The 23098-nt window shown below is 38.6% G+C and overlaps 1 protein-coding gene across 5 annotated transcripts in view; it reads left to right on the top strand.

Moving 5' to 3' along the window:
• Positions 1 to 23098, top strand: part of kansl3 (KAT8 regulatory NSL complex subunit 3) — a 48766-nt gene that overhangs the window by 17036 nt on the left and 8632 nt on the right. Inside the window, exons 12-20 of one of the 5 annotated variants that reach the window (XM_056463023.1) lie at positions 666 to 729; positions 2749 to 2901; positions 4373 to 4529; positions 7464 to 7541; positions 10319 to 10498; positions 10758 to 10848; positions 13614 to 13735; positions 13816 to 13904; positions 14037 to 14238. In XM_056463023.1, coding sequence (XP_056318998.1) covers positions 666 to 729; positions 2749 to 2901; positions 4373 to 4529; positions 7464 to 7541; positions 10319 to 10498; positions 10758 to 10848; positions 13614 to 13735; positions 13816 to 13904; positions 14037 to 14238 — 1136 coding nt within the window. Of the gene's footprint in view, positions 1 to 665; positions 730 to 2748; positions 2935 to 4372; positions 4530 to 7463; positions 7542 to 10318; positions 10499 to 10757; positions 10849 to 13613; positions 13736 to 13815; positions 13905 to 14036; positions 14907 to 23098 lie in introns of those variants that run through there. The other 4 variants (XM_056463022.1, XM_056463021.1, XM_056463024.1 and 1 more) reach the window with 4 other exon arrangements.

Genomic DNA, 23098 nt, shown 5'->3' on the forward strand with positions numbered 1-23098 from the left:
ATCCATCCATCCATCCATCCATCCATCCATCCATCCATCCATCCATCCATCCATCCATCCATCCATCCATCCATCCATCCATCCATCCATCCATCCATCCATCCATCCATCCATCCATCCATCCATCCATCCATCCATCCATCCATCCATCCATCCATCCATCCCTTTACAACTCTTGATAATTGAATTGAGGCTATGTATGAGAAACTCTTACCTCCGATTTAGATTTGGTAATAACCATGTCTGTGGGTGTCACCATTCAAAATTAAAGTGCATCTTTTCACTTATAATGTCTCATTTCTCATGGTCATAAATTAAAATAGAAATCAAATCCTGGAAAATAAAGCAAACTCTGACCAATGTGAGGAGAGTTTACTCGCATATGACTTGTTTTAACTATTTTGGTCCGTTTAGAAACTTTGCCGTGTGAAAGCGAACCGCACCAAGGACAAAACACAACATTTATAACGATTGTAATCCTCATTTCGGAACAAAAAAATCAATCTACAGGTGTGAAAGGAGCCTCAGACAACCAAATCGTGGCTGAAACACAATGTGAGCGAGGCTTGAAACTATAATGAATTCAGAGGACAAAAATAGAACTAAACCGAAATCGAAATGAACACTGATGCAGATTGCTTGACAGCGTTTGGCTTTGTTTACAGGATCAACTCCACTAAGATGAAGACAGAAGGCCTGACCCAGACCATGGTGGATCGCTGCATTCAGGTCAGTGCTTTTCAGTTCTTCACCACGTTACCATTTAAAACTGCTTTAGGGCTGCACGATATTATAAAAATCTGACATTGCAATATTTTGAATTTCTGCGTTACATATTGCGATGCGTTTACAATTTCACCAGATGACTATTTGGAACGAATACTTCATTTTAGATTGATTGAGGTGATTTTGTTGGGGGTGAATCTCGAGTAATATATAACGAATAAATTACAAGCATACGTCCAGCACAGATATTGGATTATCAACACTGCATAGACTTCATTGTATATCATGTAATCTTTATTAAAGTTACAAAAAAAATTCTTGTAACGGGGAAAAAAAATCGTACTCATCCTTCACTTGTTTCACACGTATATGAGTTATGAAATTATCTTCTTTTTGTCTTAAATGTTGGAAACAAGTGAAAGGTGTAATGAAAATAGTAAGTACAGTTACATTTTTGGGTGAACTATCTTTAAAGTGCATGCAGATGATAAACGTTTACTTCATTATGATGAAACTCTGCATTGATTAAAATCAATTACTGTATTTAATCAACTGTAATTCCAACTCAACATTGCGTATCCTGCGATATGACTATTACGGATGCACACATTGTGTTATCGATGCTGAAACGATATATTGTGCAGCCCTACCGTGGTATTAATGTGCCCACATTGCTTTGTGTATTTTGTTTTTCAGATTTTTAATGTAGCCTATTTTTTGGGATTTGTAATCAACATTTGAAATGGATCAAAAATGTTTTTCAAAATTGTTTAAGTCAAGAATAGGGGTTGCTTAATAGTTTTAGGACTACACGGTTTTGACCCACTTCAGATGTTGGCTACTGTTTATTTACATAAATGTTCAAAACCTAATTTTTCACCCTTCGACTTTGGATCATTTTTACTTGAAACTTGCCTTTGAGCAATTCCAGCGTCATGGATGTGACATAAAAACTCAAAACATTAATACACGTAGAAAGTACTGTATATGTTAACATTATACTGAAACATCTGTTTATATTTTCCAAAACAACTTACCGCAGAGTTTTGGGATCAGAAAAATATCAATCCCTAAACATTTTTTAATATATTAAATGAGGAAAATAAACATACGTCGTGGATGTTGAAATGATAATGTAGTTTCTAGCCATGTTGACTTAGAAAATAGTAACTTTTATTTTTTATCATTCTTAGTACACAATGTAACTACAGTCGAGTCAAGCTTTAAATATGAAAAAAAAAACCTCTAGTTGTGTCCCAAATTGCATACTTATGCACTATTCTACGCCATTTTGTAGTGTAAGTAGTGCGTTCACACTGAAAACTCTAAAGAATAAGTGCACTTTAAATACCCGGATGATGCACTCATTCAACCATTAAAAAGAAGAGTGGAGTGTTGGACACTTCACGCACTCAACGGCCGTTGCTTTACTCACATAGCGGAAGGGGCGGAGCTTTCGGGCACTGATGTTGGATCACTTTATTTTTTTGGGATTTTGAAAGCAAAACTCTCCTACGAGAGTGATTATTGCACCTCCTGATGGTGAATGTGGTTATACTCATGTCAGGTATTATTTTGGTCATTTATTTCAGTAATTTGTCAAATGTCATTAGGGAAACTACATACATATACTATGCTGTTGAGTGTGCATAAGCACATAGTGCATAGTGTACCATTTGGGACGCAGCTTCTCTTTTTTTTTTTTTAGCAAGATGCTAATGGTCTAATCCGATCCAATGATCTATGCTAAGCTAAGTTAAAAAGTCCTCCCACCAGACCCAGAGATCGGCTAAATGGATTCAGTGATTGTAAAACTCAACAGTTTAGTTCTAGGTGACTTGTAAAATGAGCCTATTTCCAAAAAAAGAGGAGTGTTTTGTTTTTTTTACGGGTGAGAGTAAAGCCTAGCACCAGCTAAAGTCTTTTTTTTTTAAATCTGACCTATAATGCTAGTCTGGAAACATGCAACAAGCTCTGTATTGTGAGTTCTGTAGTCTGAATCTTTTTTTCTTTTGTTTTCAGGACGAGATAGTGGATTTTCTGACCGGAGTTTTGACCCGCTCTGAGAGTCACGGCCATGGCTCTGGTGAAACACGAGATTTAGATGCTGAGAAGAAGAAACCACGCCGCGAGCTGCCGTTTGACCATGACAGGTCGCGACCCTCTTCACCTGCTGTGAGGGTACCCATCTCTCCTTCTGGTTCAGAGGTAGTAATATTCAGACAGCAAAAAAAGTTTAAATGTACTGTAGGAAGTAGGCTTGGGCGGTAATACGGTATTATGGTATACCACGGGATCTAAAAATAGCAACGGTGTCAGATTCAATACCGTTATACCGTCATAAAAAACAATGCACTTAAATAGGAGACAAGTATTAAATTATAAATATTATTTATTTAATGTCTACAAATGCGTGATTGTCATAACGAGAAAGAGAAATAGATGGATAGATGGATGGATGGATGGATGGATGAAGGAGCTGGGAATCGAACTCGGGTCGCCGTGAGCACGTTGGTGCTAAATGTCAGCACACAGTACCTATATTTTCATCAATGATCTCAGGATATTTTGATATTTTATGAGATAGTATATATTACGGTTAGGCGATGTCGACCAATTTGGCTAATTGTCTAATGTGAAACGTCGTTGTTGTAGGCGGCGGTGAATTAATTACTTATGAATGAACAGTTACCACCTGTCAATCGCTTTTTTTTCTGCGGGACTCTGGCATGAATAGGCAGAGTGATCTGTGTCGTTATAATGGCGTCAACAAACCACAACCAACAGGAACCAACCAACAGAATCTGAGGTTTTCGCTAAAATTACTAACTACAAGCGTGAAAACGGGGCCTAAGCGTGTGTTTTTGCGAGAGTGGCTGCTGCTACTGGGAAGGGAAAGAGGATCGTGATGCCGGCTCAGCATCGCGATTTCTATTGGCCATCGGCGATGGACGATGGTGTCGTCTATCGACCCAACCCTAATATATATGTTGTAAATCAGTAATACTCCTTGTAATGGTACTTTAGTAATCTATAACTACTAGCTGTACCCCACGGCGCATACCTTGCACGTAGTCAATGTCATCTTGAGCAGTTCTACTTCTACGTTCTGTCTGTGCCATTAGGCAATAACACTCCTGCAATGCTAGCAAGCAGTAGGGTTTTCACTTTGTCGACTTTCTTTGTCTGTGTTTTGAATCCACAATGAAAATTCGTGCGATTCTTCTGTAGAAGTAGCTTAAACTTACACTCATTAATGGAAGAAAGAGGTGGACGTTCGATAACTTTAATCATAAAATAAACACCAAACAAATGCATCCATCCAGTGCTCCACGTCCGGACTTGACATCTGTCCCACACTCATCACCGCTACTTAGCTGACCAATCCCAGATCTTCCGCTCCGCATTGCTGCAACAATTTCTGCTAGGTGCGAAGATTAAGATTGTATATAGGCTACACTGGACCTACCTGTGGATATACTATATACACTGGGTCTCAGGGCGGACAAGAAGCAGTCACGTGAACCTTTCACTGGATGTTTATTGGTAGGAGAAAAACACTAGCTGTGCATATAGTCTATTAGCCTTTGTTGCAGGACACATAACTCCCTTAATTAATCTAAAAACAATGACGTTTCCCCTTCAGGATATGTCCAGTGTCTGCAGCAGTCCTACAGCCAGTCCCAAACCTAAGACCGTCGGCCTTTCTCCAGCTCAGAAATCTAGCCTCATTACTGCCACGCAACTGCTGAAGACCCACATGCAGCGTTCAGGAACCGTACTAACACACAAACAAGCACAAGGTACGCATCTTTCCAGCTTCAAACACACAAATCCGGTCTAAGAAAACACATGTAGGATGCATTCTTACATTTTGTCTGTGCCGTTTTTAATGGTTTAAGCCTGGTGGGCTACTAGAGGTATTTTTCCACTGTATGGTATTGCAATTTTCTACAGCTCACTTTTGAGGCCATTTCCACTGCATTCTATACCTGGTACCATGTCAGGCGAGGTTTTAAAGGTGCTGTATGTAAGTTTTTGACTCTTCTAAACCATAAAAATACCATAATATGTTTGCAGATTTAAGAAACATGCTAAGTAAACATTCTTGTTTATCTGAAAAACAATGCTGAAGTCAGATATTCTGCTTTGAATATGTGTATTACATCTTTGTTTTGGTCATTTAACCCGTCTAATGCCACTTTAGCCAATTATATTTCAGCACCCGGGTTGCCTTGGTGGTAAACGGCGTATTTCATTCATTCAGTCAGGAAGGCTCTCTAACTATGCGTCATTGAACGAAATGCGACCTCTGGTGGACAGTAGCAGACTCCGAAATGAGACGCAGATTCAGAGTTCCACATGAGGTTATTAATCAGCAAATAATGTAAATATTATGAATGTAAACATTAGGTGAGCGGGTTATATTTTAACCCTGTGTACCAACAACACTACATGACGAGATTTGCAGTGATGAACAGTTTAGCTGTTTGCCCCAGACAAAACACGACAGAAATTTAAAAACAGCCATTCAGAAGCACAGAATAGTGCACTCACTGCACTCCAACAAAATAGTACATTTTATTGCCTAATTAATATATATTAAACCTCTTTAACATTATTAAATGTAGATGCTGAATCACTGATATGTGTTGATTTCGAGTCACAGTTCTAAAGTTAAATTTTCAAGTGATTTATTTTCAAGGTCTGAGGTGAACTTTCTACTGTAGTATGGCAATAAATGTCATGTCAATGCATTCAAACTCACATTATTAGCATTTAACCTTGAATAAAGCACATGAGGTTTACCTGAGGTGATCATCGTCAGTTTTCTGTTGTTCAGCTGCAAGAAATAGAAGCCGTTTCTAATATATACATTTCAGGTGTTGAACAAAAACTCCATTAATATGAGAATATTCCTTTTATCGTGTGCTGATGCTTTTATTTAGAACACAACTTAAATCAGCCTTTAGGCTCTATCGTCAGGCTCACTCCTGTTGATTTCGTCAATCTGGCAACCTGTGCTTGCGTGTGTTTTGATCCAGGGGTGCAATACCTAGTTCAACCACTGGGTGTCAAACTTACATACTGCACCTTTAAGCTACTAAAACATGATGTATACACACTGCTGGTCCCTGAAGAGAATCATCAGCACCAGCATCATTGGATTTGCAACACGAAACACTTTTTATTATCATTTTCTACTGGGTTCAAATAGGTCTTGATGGTAATGAACTGGCAGATGAGGCACCAAAAAGACAATTTCTCTTAGAGTGACCATGTTCAATTCCTCTACAATCTGCAATTAGGATGTACGCCAGCAATTGTACAGATAATACATTGCAAGAGTATATTAAGACTCTTTCAAATCTTATTTTTGAGACCAGGCGTGACCGGACCACATGCCAAATTGGTCACTCACCATAAAACATATTTTATTCATATATGACATTTTAAAGCTTTCCAGACACGATTTTTATGGGGTTTTTTAAGTGTATTGCCAGAAAGATTTTTAAGTTATCAGAAATGAAAGTGAAAAATCATGGAATGTGTTTAATGACCATTTTTGTTATTTATTTATTTGGTGTCAACTTTCATTGAAACATGAAGTTGTTACAAGGGCTGCAACTAATGATTATTTTAATAATCGATTAATCGATGAATCGGATAAAAAAATAAATAAATACATGAAAAGCATTCAAATCCAACTCTTTATTCAAAAGCAGTACTACCATCTTTAGAAAGTGCACAAACATGTTGCTCCTTGAACATCCCTGAGCTGTTATAATGATGATAAAATAAAAAACTAGGTTTTATCCTGTTTGATCCAAATATCTAAACATTTTTAAATCAACATACACATACACATGAAATAGCATTAGAAATCGTCTTGTTTTCTGAAAAAACACACCTCAAAATTAAGTGATTATTTGCTTAAAACAAGCAAAAATATTTGCCAATGGTGTAAGAAAAATAATCTTAATGAGATATAACCTCTAACAGAAGTTTTAAGCATCACTTAATTTTCTCATGCCATTTTTTTCCTTGTCTAGTCTTGATTTAAGATTTTGTTTTACATATTTGGACTGGAAATGAGACAAAATGAGCGCAGTGAATGGGAGAGTACAACAAATCATCTTTTTACAATCATATTTGCTTAAATAATGGAAGAAAAACTCTACAATGGTGTTATCAAGACTTTCAGAAAAATGAAAAGAAAGTGTGACTGATAACAGCAGTCAGAAGAGAGAATAACATCAAATTTACTGTACCGCCGCCATAGACACTCCATTAGAAAGACCATAATTCATTTTTTGTAATTTGATGCTTATACTACATACATAAACGCATATAAATGTTCACACGTTGTTATTTTTAAACCAAAATATTAAAAAGTTTCAAGGATTTAAGATGCTGATGACTATTTAACGCGTCATGACAGTCTTCTGAAAAGAGTACTGAACTGTGGTGGAAATGCCAACTAGCAAAACTAAACATGCCAGACCGTACCATACCACACAGTGGAAAAAGCAACTAGTCCCATTGACTTTGCATGATGGCCTGTGCATGTTAAATGACACGGTTAATCATTCAAAAGCTGCACAGAGAGCTGGATGTACATCCTTTACATTGAGGAGAACCTCAGATCGCACTAAGCAGTAATGTTGTGTGTGATTCCTGTCTTTTCTATCCTTTCCCTCTTCACTCTCTCCATCTTTGTCTTCCGTTCGCTACAGCTCAGTTCGCTGCTTTTATGAAACATAATATGCTGGTGAGGAAAAGCATTCCTCCTGGCAGCCCTTCATGTCTTTTTGGTGAGTATCTCTCCCTCTCTTTTCCCTCCTCTCCTCCATCCAGGGTGTCCGCGGGGGTCCTAAAAGTCTTAAATTTCAAAAAATAAAAAATTAGACCTTAAAGTCTGAACTATGGGGTTTTAAATGATTTTAAACAAGTCTTAATTTTCCAATGTTCATAGAAAGCTACCCAATCAGGTCAAAACCCAGTCAAATAACCCTTAAATAAAACTCTATTTACAAATATGGTTGAATTATCTTCCTCACAATAACATTTGTAAGTTCTTCATGTATTTATAGACCATTAGTGGTGAGGATGCTAACCTGGACAGACTTTAGATTTAGTTTATTATAGTATTTAAAGCTTGTCAAAGAGAAGTTATGGATTGCTAGATTTGACACATTATTATTATTCAAGAAATTAGATTTGTTTTAATGGGGCAAGTAAAAATTATTTGGGTTTAGCCATGTATAAGTCTGAAGTTTCATTCATAGTGGTCTTAAAAAGGTCTTTTAAAGTCTTAAATTTGACTTGAAACCTGCAGAAACCCTGTTCATCTCTTTGCCCCGTACATCTGTCCTCCTTTACTAAAAGTTGTGTGTGTGTGTGTGTCACATGAATCACTTCTACCTTTTCACAAGCCTGTCTGTTTAATGCAACAATAGTGTATGCTTGAAAATGTTAAATCTTCTTTGACAATGCAATAGGGCTGCACAATATTGGAAAAAATTAAAGTCGTGATATTTTGTTTTATTGCGAAATGAATACGGTTTTCTCAGACAACTTAAATAATCTCTTCCTAGAGACCTTTGCAGTTTTATAGCTCCTCCATATATAGGGCTCTATTTTTACAATCTATGTGCAAAGTCTGAAGCGCATGGCGCAAAAGCATTAAGGGTGTGACTGAATCTGCTATTTTAAGGATGGAAAAATACGATTTGCGGCTCTGTTCATGGTCTAACAGGGTTGAGCTTATTCTCTTAATGAGTGAGCATAACCTGCATTAAACCAATCAGAGTTTCATCTCCCATACTCTTTAAAAGTCAGTTGCGTCGCGCCATGGTGCATTTGCTATTTACATGGCGGACTCTTGTAAGTGGATAAACTGAACGCTTCACTAGCGAGAAAACAGTTAAACAGAGCATGAGGATAAAGAACGAGCCTCCTCCATTCAGCCTCTTTACTTTCTCTTTACATCACTTTTATGCTTTACTTTACTCCTTTACTTTCGTGGTGAAACGGTATTGTACGCACTCCACTGAAGACATCCATTAGCCGACATATTTAATTTTGTTTGTTAAGCTCAAAGATTTATTTCAAAACTAGTTCTAAATTCAGCTCTAATTTCCAGCAAATGAAAACATGAACAATAAAAAACTGAACTAAAAACACACGTCCTGCTCTTATGCTCCATATGGTGATGCAGACGTCTCCAAAACCCCACAGGTGGACAAACCTAACCTTGTGTTTATTAAAACAAATATAAATATGCATATAATAAATAAAACTGCTAATAATAATAACATTATACTGATGCAAATTGAAGGCACGGAGGCAGTGGTTTTTATATTTATGTATATAATAATTTTTGTATCAATTTGATTCTTAACTTTTTTTTCATCTGTAGAGATATTTGTGTATTGCTGTACATCCTGTGTGAATTAAGCAATGTGTAAGCTTTTGGACCTGCATAGGCGCGTAACTAACATGCTCTGCGCTGGACTTTAGAGCAGCGTTTAGTTGGTCAATGGTGCAGTCTGTTTCAGTTCCTAAAAATAGCAACACGCCAACAATGCGCCTCAACACGCCTCCTTTTTAAACCAGCACACCCATGTGTACACAAAGTTGTGCAAATGGATTTACTATTTAAACAATGTGGCGCAAAACGTGAAAATTACTGCTGCGCTGGTCTGAAAATAGCAACAAATCACGCCAAACACTCCTTGCACCGGGTGTATGATAGCGCTCATAATGCCAAGATGGTCTCGATAAGGGAATGTCTCGACTCGCTTAACGGAAAGGAAACGCCACAGATAATGTGTGTTGCAGAGTTATTGCAGGACAAGCATTTGTGGATTGTTGCGATGTGTTTATGCAAATTTAGCAACCTTGGCACTCGTGCGGATTGTTGGCAGAAATGCTTAAAGACACTTGGGTAAGGGTGAGAGTTTGTTGCGATGCTCTTAATGAAATCCCTTACCTCAGGGACTTTTTCCACACTTAAGATACACATGAAATTAAAACTAGCCATATTGATTTTGTTAGCTCGCATTGCTAGTTTTGCGGTGAACAATTCATCTGCGCATTTCATTAGGAAAAAAGATAATAGTTTGCTGTTATATTGTAAAATTAATATCTGAAAATGCGCTTCGTTTTTTTTTTCAGTTAAATTCTCATATTAGGTCTGTCTGAGGTATTGGGAGTGGCTAACATACTTAACCACGCCCCTTCAGCTCTCACTTTTGACAACAAACAGAAATGGTGAGCAGGAGGAGTCTGTCGGGAACTTTCCCCAAACCCTTTTCCTAATCTTTCTGAATGAACTGTCTACTTGACTACATCCAATCAGCTCGCAGTAGAAAAAACAAGCCACGCCCACTGTTTTCTCATTTGATATTACATTTCTTTAAGAACGAAATACAATACAATCACAATACGCAAAAAAATGGTCGCAGCTTCCGGTTTATGCGGACGTTAAGTTGAATTACTTAAGGACTTTCATGCAACCATTAGTCTTTAGTAAGCTTGAGACTGTGGCAGCTGATGGTGTTTAACTCTTCCTCCTGGTGTGTTTCAGTGCCGGTGCCCAGTGACCAGGTGGAGGGTTTGGAGCGAGACGACATGAGGCACCATCTTAAGAGAAGACAAACTCCCAGTCCAACGCCAACCAAAGCCTCCAAACGAGCCAAGATCAAAGTCACCATCGTTTCACACGGAGACGCGGCGGGAAACACACCTGGCTCTTCTGCCCAGGAAGGTAATGAAAACAAAGAGCTATTCAACCCACTGAGGTGCTGATTTCACTGTTTGATGCAAAGCATTTCGGAAAGTTTTGATTCATGCAGGTAGATTTATTGCTATAATTTACTTTATGATTAAGTTTAATCGAGTGTATAGGCTAAACTGTGAAAAAAAATAGGGGTGAATTAGCAGTTGTTTTTATTTCTCTTGTCTTATTTTTCATGTTTTATTATTTTTTCCCGTTTGTTTACATCTGTCTTTGTGTTTGTTTACAGTGGGTTTGTCAGGAAAGCCTCTCGGACTGACTGTGGGCCAGACGACGGTATCAGGGGCCAAAGAACTGTCTGAGCTTCTCAGTGCACAAAGGTACCTTTATCTTTTAACACCAGATTGTACATTGTGCAAAAGAAAACAGACTATCAGCCTTTTTAGGTGCATGAATACCCCATGATTTTGAACGCACGTAATCAAAGTGATATAGAAAGTGTGTCATAAACCACGTTATCAGGGTTTTCTAACAAACAACATTTATTTTAGGTTTCAGACATTCAAATATAGATGAGCAACAGCTAGACAACACATTTAAGGTTTGCTAAATGCACTGAAATATCAATTATAGTTCTTTTTACCTGTGCTTTGTTCACGTAACACACACTGTTTATGTTACTAGAACATTTACTGTTTTCTGCTGCCACTTAAACAGCCACAAACACAAATTCCAGTGATCATATAGGGTGGGCCATTTATATGGATACACCTTAATAATATGGGAATGGTTGGTGATATTAACGTCCTGCTTGTGGCACATTAGTATATGTGAGGGGGCAAACTTTTCAAGATGGGTGGTGACCATGGTGGCCATTTTGAAGTCGGTCATCTTGCAACCAACTTTTGTTTTTTCAATAGGAAGAGGGTCATGTGACACTTCAAACTTATTGGGAATGTTTGGTTTCATTTGTAACTTTACATTTGGTAACGTAGAGTTTGTGCAACGTAGACTTGTTGCACAAGTAAAGCGATACCTTGATTAGATGCGAAGTAGTCCATAAAGTATGTCAAAGAGATCTCAAACAGATATTTAATCACTATAATTACAGTTAATTCTTGGTCAGTTAATCGACAGACACGATTAATGGTTATCATCCCTAGTCGCAGGGCTGCTCGATTATGGGAAAAATCATAATCACCATTAATTTGGTCATAATTGTAATCATGATTATACAAAACGATTATCAGTTGAATTCAAAAATATTCGCCCTCTTGTAAATTTATATATATATATATATATATATATATATATATGTATGTATGTATGTATGTATGTATGTGTGTGTGTTTGTGTGTGTGTATATATATATATATATATATATATATATATATATATATATATATATATATATATATATATATATATATGTATATATATATGTGTGTATATGTATATATGTATATATATATGTGTGTATATGTATATATGTATATATATATGTGTGTATATGTATATATGTATATATATATGTGTGTATATGTATATATATATGTGTGTATATGTATATATGTATGTATATATATGTGTATATATATGCGTGTATGTATATATATATATATATATATATATATATATATATATATATATATATATATATATATATATATATATATATATATATATATATATATATATTTCCCAAATGATGTTTAACAGAGCAAGGAATTTTTCACAGTATTTCCTGTAATATTTTTTCTTCTTAAAGTCTTAATTGTTTTATTTTGGCTAGAATAAAAGCAGTTTTAAATATTTTGAGACCCATTTTAGGTCAATATTATTAGCCCCTTTAAGCAATATATATTTTGATTGTTTGCAGAAGAAACTACTGTTATGCAATCAATGACTTGCCTAATTTCCCTGATTAAGCCTTTGAATCACACTTTAAGCTGAATACTAGTATCTTGAAAAATATCTAGTCAAATATTATTTACTGTCATCATAGAACAGATAAAAGAAATGAGTTATTAAATCTATTATGTTTAGAAATTGGTTAAAAATAAATCTTCTTTCAATTTAACAGAAATTAAGGGAAAAGGGTCGCTAATAATTCAGGAGGACTAATAATTCTGACTTCAACTGTGTATATATAGTTATTTTCCTCTCTGTAAATAAGGAAAGGGAAATAAATACAATAGAATAAAAATATGAAACAAACTGAACTTTAAGCATCTTCACTGTAATTATAAACTTTAATTTCAGCTACAAAAGTCCTTCAGTCAAGAGCAGTGAGGGATTTTCTCCTTCTGTTGTTTGATTAATGATAAAAACAGGCGGCAGCAGGAATATCGCGCGCTGTCACTTTAAGAGCAGTACGGTTCAGATTTATGGTTTATCTTTCACATGTCTTTTGATTCTCAACTCGTTTGTTCATTACACAAATGAGGGTTAATATGAATAATCACTAAACACCACGTTTGACTCAAATCTGCATGTATATGACTATTAAAGCGCTCACATTAAGATGACTTTAGATGTGTGTGCTCTGTTCGTCTCTGAGGCTAAGCGCGCACACACACAACAGCATGCGATCTCTTTCATGCTTTTAAAAACATGGATGATTCGAATGTACATCAGTGAATGATGCGCATCCCGACCGCATACAGTACATGCTTTTAGTCATGTTCATGTGGAACTGAGCTTTGCAGAGCAACAAATGTGGACAACTGGAAAGGGGGCGGTATATGATGCAATAATCGTTTATATCGATTAATACTTTTTCATAATCGTTAAAAGCCAAAGCCGAATTTCTGATTAATTGCACAACCCTACCAAGTCGCTCTTGAAGGATTCATTCATTTTTACCGAATCTTTTATGTGACTCAAGAACGATGAGTCCTTTCGGGAAGTGATTCATTCATTCATTCAGTCGGGGATTAAGATTCGTTCCTTTTACAAGTCTTCTATCGGGTTTGATTCATTCATCACCTGAAAAACCTAAGCCAATCAAATGCAGTCAGAGCCGTAAAAAGATTCGATCAGTTTCATTCTTGAGGTTTGATTCCTCGAGTCCTCTGGATTGATTCGTTCATCTCCTTTATTCGTTGCTGGCTTGATTCGGATCCTCTGTTCTGTGCTCTTGCAGGTCAGGAGGTTTTGCAGATGTGTCTGGAGCTTTAGCCTCCAGCGAGGGCTCGTTTCACAGCCTGCAGGGCAGCGTAATTTCACGCTCTTCCTCTCCTGTCCAGGCCGCTGCTACCGCACAAGGTACCTTCAAATTCATTCAACCTTCAAACTTGTAAGTGTGAAACATCCTTTTGACTGTGTGTGTGTTTGTGTGTGTTCAGCTCCGTCTGCCAGTAGTCTGCTGCAAGGTCTCAGCCTCAGTCTCCAGGAGATCAACACTAAATCCCCAGGCGTTCCCTCAACCACACAGGTGCTTAAACACAGCCAATACACTCTCTAAGTCACGTTCGTTCTGAACCATGTTGTTATCCGTCAACTATGATCCGTCACACGTTTACTGTCTAATAAGCAATCTTCTCTGTTTCCTTATGGTGCTCTTCAGGTGTCTGGAGGAAAGCCCCAGGGGCAAGTGTTGAGCTCTCTCAGCCCAGGCAGCGGTACTCTAGTGAGGGCAGTGCCGGTGGTGTCCACAGGCTCCGGGATGACCAAAACCACAGCCATCCACCAGCTCCTAACCAACGGCGGCCTGGCAAAGCTAGCCAATAGTCTGCCGGGCCTTGCCCACGTCTCAAGTCAGAGCTCGGGTACGTCCTCAACGCCGCGCTCCAAACAGAGGCGGCCCAGATGAGTACACATCTAGAGTACTAGATTAAGGTCAAAGGTCAAATCCATGAGCAGGGTTACCAGGACAAATAAATAGTGTGTAAATATGTATAATAGACAAACATCTGTGCTGTTTTAATGCATGTAAAGACCTTTATTGGGTGGTCTTCTTCAAAAGTGCAGACTCTCGTGTACTTTTGCAACACATCATTGATTTTAGTGCATTCTTATGCTGAGGAGACACCTTTTTGGGCAGTTTTGCAGAGCGATGCTCCTTGGCTGTTTTTTTTTATGGGTAACAGTATTGTATTTGTAGCCCATTGCTCTAATTAGTTACCCTGTATCTCACCCTGTTGGCATTATTTCCCAAAGTCGCCCTACAGCATTGCTCAAAAAGTTGCCCTGTGTATCATCAGCATTAGAGGTTGACCTTTGAACTCAAACTGCAGTCAGGAGCATCCCAATATTGCAAATGACGTCTGCTATAAATTCCCACTTCACCGGCTTTATTCGTGTACATGCTGAACACGTCCACCTTGTTTCATGTTTCATTTTGCCGTTTGTTGATCAGTTTTCTGTTGGATGAGGTGTTTGTGAACCATACGCTTGCTCTGCTCACAAAGACATCCATTAAATTCCCAACAACACACTGTTTTTTTTCTTTTCTCCTTCTTTGTGTCGTGATTTGTTTTCTGTCCTCCCCCAAACTGCACGTTTGAGTGGTCTCTGATTTTTATTTCCTTCGCAGGATTTTGAATGTGTAGTTATGGGTTATTAATCTCTAGTTGTGCGGTGAGATGTAGTACAGTTAATGCAGAAGTTAGAGCTCATACAGAATACAGTTGTTGTTTTTTATGTTAGGCTGTCTATAGTGTGTTACGACTTAAATTAAAAATCCTTAATTAAAAAGAGGTTTAACCAAAACAAAAATAACAGGGATTAAAAACAATGCCTGGTCCCTCCGCGCGCTCTCTCCCCAAAATATAAAGCAAAACACAACCACTGAGATTTAAAGGGCACCTATGGTGAAAAATCTACTTTTCAAGCTGTTTGGACAGACATATGTGCATGTATGGTGTATAGACCGTCATATTGGGGTGATATAAACACACCCAGTGCTTTTTTTTTCAAATTTAGCAACAAAAACGGTGGACCAATTGGAGCGGTTTTCAGATCAACCGCAACTTTACGTAGGAGAGCGGTCCCCCCGCCCACCAATATTGATTGACAGCTGAGCGAATTAACATGTCCGGTAGTCACGTGTATAATCATATCAACAAGAGAGGACGAGCGCAAAGCAGCCGGGAATAAAAGGTCTGTTCAGTTCGCTAGAGTCATCAATCATCATCAAACTTGATCAAGAGTGAGTTTCACAAGTTTAACATGTTTTAAAACAGAGCATGTGTGTAATGAATTACAGCGATTTACTTCAGATTCACTTCATCAGCACAGCCGCGTGTCAGAAAGGAAGACGCTTCAATCCCGGTTTGTGGACGTTAAATCAGGTTTATTTTGTACATTAATATAACAGATATCCATACAGCAGTGGAGATTATCAGTATCATGTCACATATGCGTGCAAAACGAGTGCAAAGCTTAACGCGCTGTGTGTGTGTGTGTGTGTGTGTGTGTGTGTGTGTGTGTGTGTGTGTGTGTGTGTGTGTGTGTGTGTGTGTGTGTGTGTGTGTGTGTGTGTGTGTGTGTGTGTGTGTCCTCGCTGTGTGTGTGCGTGAACTTTGTGATGACATTATATGTGACTCGTTGCAACTCCACAAAAAATGCATCAAATACTGATTGTTAAAGGTCTTACTGTAGTATTTCTCACACACGTTACGTGAGATCTGCTAACTGAGGCAGCCGAGGGCGGCGATTGCTGACAGGCACGTGGGATCGGTGGGCGGGCAGGACTAGCCTTAAAGGCCCAGTACAAAAAAACAGCAACAACTTTTTTTCAGCAGTAATATAGACACTTCAAACAGCTATAATCAATAATCTGATGTGTGTTTTGAGCTGAAACTTTACAGACACATTCTGGGGACACAAAAGACTTATATTAAATATGAAGAAAGAGGTAACCTATGTGCCCTTTAACAAGAAAATCTGATTTATTTTACAGAAATAAGGAGCAAAAATAACATTGGGAGGGATTCAGCCAAAATAAATGACAATAAACCAAACTAAATTAGAATAAACTTCTCTGGAAAGTAGATAATAAAATAAAATACAGAAAACTTCCCTCCCTACTAACAAACACAGGACAAAACGAAAATAATGAACAGAAGGCACCAAACCTCCCTACCGTGCTCCAAGCCAAGACAGGGAGACAGAAAACCGGGTTTCTCCGGTTAGAATTAACAACGTCACATCGGCATCTCGCTAAAATAAGAGATATCAGCAACGAACACTCATTTTATCACTTGATCAATAATATCTCCACTGAGATTAAGAGGGGAATCAAGAGAGAGAGCGAGGAGCCATCGAATCCATGCTCTCAGAAGGTTTAAATACAGCCGCCGCCAATCATGATCCGATCCAACGTAATCCGCTGCACCTGCGAATACTTAGAAATGAAAGAGAGAGAGAGAGAGAAACACCACACACACACACACACATACACACACACACACACACACACACACACACACACACACACAAAGAAGCCTACGCTACACTACAACTACTCGGAACAGTGTAAAAAGCAGAAATTCTGATTTGAGCATCCACTAATTCATCATCAGATGGACAATGTTAGATGGTTTAACAGAATTGAACAGGAAATGCAGAATGAACTAGGCTTATTTGACTTTATTTGATATATTTAACCCACAAAATGCATTAATCTGTATACTCTGTTCACATACAAGAATTGTTATTATATAACAGTCTGTATTACAATGTTGATGAGTCATTTTGTTTGATATATTGTATGAAGTTTTATAATGTTATGCTAGAATGAACCCCCATTGATTAATTATTTCTAATATATTTATTTCATATATTTATTTTATAGATAATTTCTAACAAAACAAATATTACTATGGAAAGGTTTCAAATTAAATTACTTGCATACATGTTTTAGAAAGTGTATATGTGTGTGTGTGTGTGTGTGTGTGTATATATATGTATATGTATGTACACACACTAACTGGCCCCTTTATTAGGTACACTTTACTAGTACCAGGTTGGACCCCCTTTTGCCTTCAGACTTGCCTTAATCCTTCGTGGCAGAGATTCAACAAGCTACTGGAAATATTCCTTAGAGATTTTGCTCCATATTGACATGATAGCGTCACGCTGTTGCTGCAGATTTGCCGGCTGCACATCCATGATGCCAATCTCCCGTTCCACCACATCCCAAAGGTGCTCTATTGCTGTGTTTCTCAACTACATTCCTTGAGGACCACCAACGCTGCAGGGGTTGGATGTCTCCTTTATCACACCTATGACAAGTCTTTCAGTCTCTGCTGATGATCTGAATCAGGTGTGTTTGGTTAAGGAGACATGTGCAGAGCTGGTGGGCCTCCAGGAACGTGGTTGAGAAACACTGCTCTATTGGTTTGATATCTGGTGACTGTGGAGGCCATTTGAGTACAGTGAACTCATTGTCATGATCAAGAAACCAGTCTGAGATGATTGACGCTTTATGACATGGTGCGTTATCAAGGATACACTGTGGTCATAAAGGGATGGACATGGTCAGCAACAATACTCAGGTAGGCTGTGGCGTTGACATGATGCTCAATTGGTACTAATAGGCTCAAAGTGTGCCAAGAAAATATCCCCCACACAATTACACCACCACCACCAGCCTGAACTGATGATACAAGGCAGGATGGATCCATGCTTTCATGTTGTTGATGCCAAATTCTGACCCGACCATCCGAATGTGGCAGCAGAAATGGAGACTCATCAGACCAGGCAACGTTTCTCCAATCTTCTATTGTCCAGTTTTGGTGAGCCTGTGTGAATTGTAGCCTCAGTTTCTTGTTCTTAGCTGACAGGAGTGGCACCCGGTGTGACAGTCTTCTGCTGCTGTAGCCCATCCGCCTCAAGGTTGGACGTGTTGTGTGTTCAGAGATGCTCTTCTGCAGACCTCGGTTGTAACGAGTGCTTATTTGAGTTACTGTTGCCTTTCCATCAGCTCAAAGCAGTTGCACAGGTGTACCTAATAAAGTGTCTGGTGAATGTATGTATGTGTGTATATATATATATGTATATGTTGTTGTTTTTTATTTGCTAAATGATGCCTTTTATAAATCGATTATAGTGTATTTAGGATATTTAAATGTGTATTTAGGAAGTCAAAGCAATGTTTGTTTTTATTTTTTTGAAAAACAATTTAAAATATTCAGAGAAATCTCTTCTGGGTCCAAATGAACCCGGATGTTATAAATGTTATGCTCAATCAAATTTTGCACAAAATTATGCTTATTGTGTCATGTAAGGCAATATTCATCATAATGCATGCATAATGTTCCTTTCCATCCATTCATAATGCAACACATGCTTTGGCTCCCTCTGCAGGCAACACAATGCAGTCTCACACACAAGCACGCACAAATCCACTGGCAGGTTAAAGGGAAAGTTCACCCAATAAATAGAAACTCGGTCATCATTCACTCGTGCTTCATGTTCAAAACACAGAAGAAGACCTTTTGAAGCCCATTGACTTCTATTGTGGGACAAAAGATTACCGTGGAGGTCAACTGATGCCAGCTAAAAAGCATTTTTCAAACTATCTACTCTTAGAGCTCCTGGCATTTTGACTGCTACGCCATAATAATGGTCAAAAAAGGTTTTAACATCAAGCGTAATCCTCTGTTGACTGCCGCTTCAGTGTGACTGAGGGAAATTGAATGTGCTGAGCAGTTGATTTAAATGAATGCTATTTAATGACTAGGCTAGTTTTAATTAAACATTTGAACAGATTCCTATTTATTTCTAATGATAAATGATTTAATAAATGTGTATTTAAAAAAAATAATAAGTATTGTTCTCATATTTCTTCATTCTGAATCTTTGGGAAATGTTTTTGGTACATCAAAAAGCAGTTATGATGACCATCCAACCAGCTAGTCCAGCAAAAAAAGTGCTTAAAATGTCACTAAAAAGCAGCCTACAGTATTAAAACTTCCAAGTTAAATAGAAATGAGGCGAATAGCTGCAAAAAAAGAGCCACCCCTTTGACCAGGCTGGCTACAGGCCTGTAATGGGGTAGTTTTCACTTTTGGGTGAACGTTCCCTCGGCTGACTTGGCCATTGATTATATTTAAAAAAACCTATACATCATGTCCACAGTTCTGAGGTCAGTGAGTGTTTGCTTTTATTAAAATAACTTCACACACTTCTTCAAGGACATCTAATTTCAAGTGGGAAAAAATCTTGCAATGCGAAGGGCACTTCATGAACAATCATGGCCGCCATAGTTAAGGGTCACTCCAAAGTGATGAGCTTAAAACTGCACTTCAGAGAGCCCTTAGAAGGGGAGAACTTCCGGAGGGTACGAGTGATGGACAGTTTTCCTTCAATGACTACGTTTACATGGACATCAGTAATGGTATTATTTGCCTGTAGAGAATAAGAGAATAAGACTAAGGTGTTTATATGAGTTGCCTTTTTAATGTTTCTTTCATGATCCCGTTTATATGTTATAGCACATAATTCGATTAACGTCATTACGTCACCGCGCTATCCGCATTTCCTACGGAGTTTCATGTAATTTCGGGTGTTTCATTATTAATTTGTCGACTTTAACTGCAGTTTGGCACTTTCACTTTTATTCGGGCATGCCCCCCCGTGACAAACGAGACATTGGATGCAACTATGAACTGCTGGAACGATGCTGGTCTCTGTCGTCTGCACTGACTCGGTCGGCGCAAAGAGTGTTAAACAGCTGGGCGTGTGTGTGTGTGTGTGTGTTTGGATATCGGATATCCTGTCGCAAAACGCAGCGAAAAGCCCTACATGACGGTAATAGTTCGATTAAGGTGTTTACATGTCTGTACTTCACTTCAGTAATGGGATTAAAATCAGCATACTCCACATGTCTTAATTCCATTTCTCTTTAGTTCGATTATGACTTAATCTGATTAAATTAATCAAAAATCGCTGTTTACATGGTGGACTCTTAATCAGAGTATTGTCTTAATCTTATTAAAATCGAATTATTGGTGTCCATGTAAACGTAGTCAGTGATATACAGGGCATGACTTTCTTTTTTTTGGTCCTCTACACCCTTCATGTCTTTAAAGCACTTCTGTAGGATAAACACTTTGAAGGAAATAGCACGACTGAAAAAAACAGCCTAAACCAGCCAAGGCTGGTTTTAGCTGGTCAACCAGGGTGGTTTTAGAGGGGTTTTGGCCACTTCCAGGCTGGTTTCCAGCCATTTCCAGCCTGGTCTTAGCTTGTCAGGATGGGAGATGACCAGCTAAAACCAGCTTGACCAGCCTAGCCAGGCTGGGAGCCCAGCCAAAACCAGCTATGTCCAGCTTAAACCAGGCTGGTCAAGCTGGTTTTAGCTGGATTTAGCTGGTCATTTTCCAGCCTGTAAGTGGCCAAAACCCCTCTAAAACCAGCCAACCAGCTTAGGCTGGTTTAAGCTGGTTTTGTCAGTAGGGAGGAGATGCAACATAGGATAAAACATGTGCTGGATAAGTTGGTGGTTCATTCCACTGTGGCGACCCCTGATGAATAAAGGGACCAAGCCGAAAAGAAAATGAATGAAGTATTTAATAGTAAATAATTTAATAGTTAATACTTTTAAGGCAACTAATGAGTTTTTAAAGTGCACAAGTTTACATCAGGGGTCGCCACAGCGAAATGGCGGAATGAATCAACTTATCCAGCATATCTTTAACGCAGGGGATGCCATTCCAGCTGCAACCCAGTACTGGAAGACACCTATATTAGCCAATTTAGTTCATCCAATTGACCTATAGTGCATGTGTTCGGACTGTGGGGGAAACCCCACACGCTGGACATGATAGATAATACATTTATTATGAAGATGATAGTAAACTACCTCTTTTAATGACAGAGAAATGCATCTTTTAGTCTAGTTTAAAACACTGAGGAAGCTATTGTGAGAATGTAAAATAAAAACTATACCAAGTAATTATTTAATGAGTCTGAATCCTGACCTTTTGAATAACATCACTAAGATTAACGCACCAAAAAACGTTTAAAAACCGCGAGCGCGCAGTGCAAACCTCATTATTCAGTCTAGTTCAAATGCAGTTGATAAATGAGATGCACACTAGCAAGTATTAAAGGGATAGTTCACTCAAAAATGAGAATTTACTACACTGTAAAAAATAAATCCGGAAAATTTACGGTAAAAACCGGCAGCTGTGGTTGCCAGTGTTTTTAACCGTTAAAAATACGGTACAAACCGTAAAAGTAATCTCTAATTTTTACAGTAAACAAACGTATTTCATTCATTTATAGATGTAATATGTCTGTATTTTGAATTACCAACATCATCTACACATCTTTTGTCACACAGTTAGACACGTTAACACAACCATATGCTGATGGCGATGAGGAAGTTACATATTAAACCAATGCTCATCACAAACAACTTCCCACAAGCAGAAAAGAGTATCAGTGTATAGAAGGTGCTCAGTGTCATTCACACAGCTGCTAAACACCAGTATGGAAACACGCATAAAATTAACGTCATGAAATAAACATTATTAATCAACATTAGATAACATAAACCTCTTTTTGTTGACATTACTGTAGATCTTTTTAGTTGTTTCTTCATCAGTTATGTAAATTAACTCAGTGTTTCCCAACCCTGTTCCTGAAGGCACACCAACAGTACACATTTTCAATAGCCGCATTTCCACTATCGGGCCAGTGCGAGCCAGGGCTTTAATTGGGCCAGGCCGGGCCAATAGCCCGGGAGGTTGAGAAATGAGGCCGAAATCATGTCGCGTTTCCACTGTCGGGCTAGTTGCTCGCAGCGCGTCACGCAAACACCGCCCCCAGAACGTCTCCCGAATCAAACGTCACACAACCCGTCACACAACCCGCCCACTTCAGCGGGAACAAAAAACTCAAATTATAACCACAAACACAACCTGGCATCACTACGAGAGCTGGAAGATGGAGAACACCGAAGCGATTGCTTTTTTACTGTTTGTGGTCTGTTGGTGTAAGGCCAGACAGCGATCCCTGGATAAGGACATTCGAGTTCGGCGGCATTTACTTCGAACACAGATTTTTCTTAGTGAGTTGATCAAGCGCGATAGCAAAACAAATGTAAGGGAAGAAAGCATCTTGTCTCCTCTTTGCCTGACAGGAAAACTCCGCCTTTGTACGTAACCCCGCCCCGAAGCCCCAGTTGGCCCTCCTTGGCCCAAGGTATTCGGCGGGCCGAAAAAGGCCGGACGCTGGCCCCAAGGAAGCCCCGCTTTGGCCCGATTACGCCCCGGAAGTGATAGTGGAAACGCGACTGGCCTTGGCTCGCCCTGGCTCGCTCGCTTTAGGCGCGATAGTGGAAACGCGGCTAATGTCTCCCTAATCAAACACACCTGAATCACCTAATTAGAACACAAGAAGAGACTTCAAAACCTGAAGTTAATTAGTCAGGTAAGGGAGACATCCAAAAAATGTACTGTTGGTGTGCCTCCTGGAACAGGGTTGGGAAACACTGCTAACTGATGGAGAAAGAATTGAAAAGATCCACAGTAATGTCAATCAATTTACAGTTATTTGCCTTATATTATGGAAACATATTGTTAACCAGGTTACGGATTTTTACCGTAGTATTTTTACAGTTTTTTACCGTTGAAATCACGGACATTTTTTACAGTGTGACTATTTACTCACCCT

The sequence above is a fragment of the Danio aesculapii genome, chromosome 8 (genome assembly GCF_903798145.1).
Source record: "Danio aesculapii chromosome 8, fDanAes4.1, whole genome shotgun sequence".
In the NCBI taxonomy this organism is placed as follows: domain Eukaryota; kingdom Metazoa; phylum Chordata; class Actinopteri; order Cypriniformes; family Danionidae; genus Danio; species Danio aesculapii.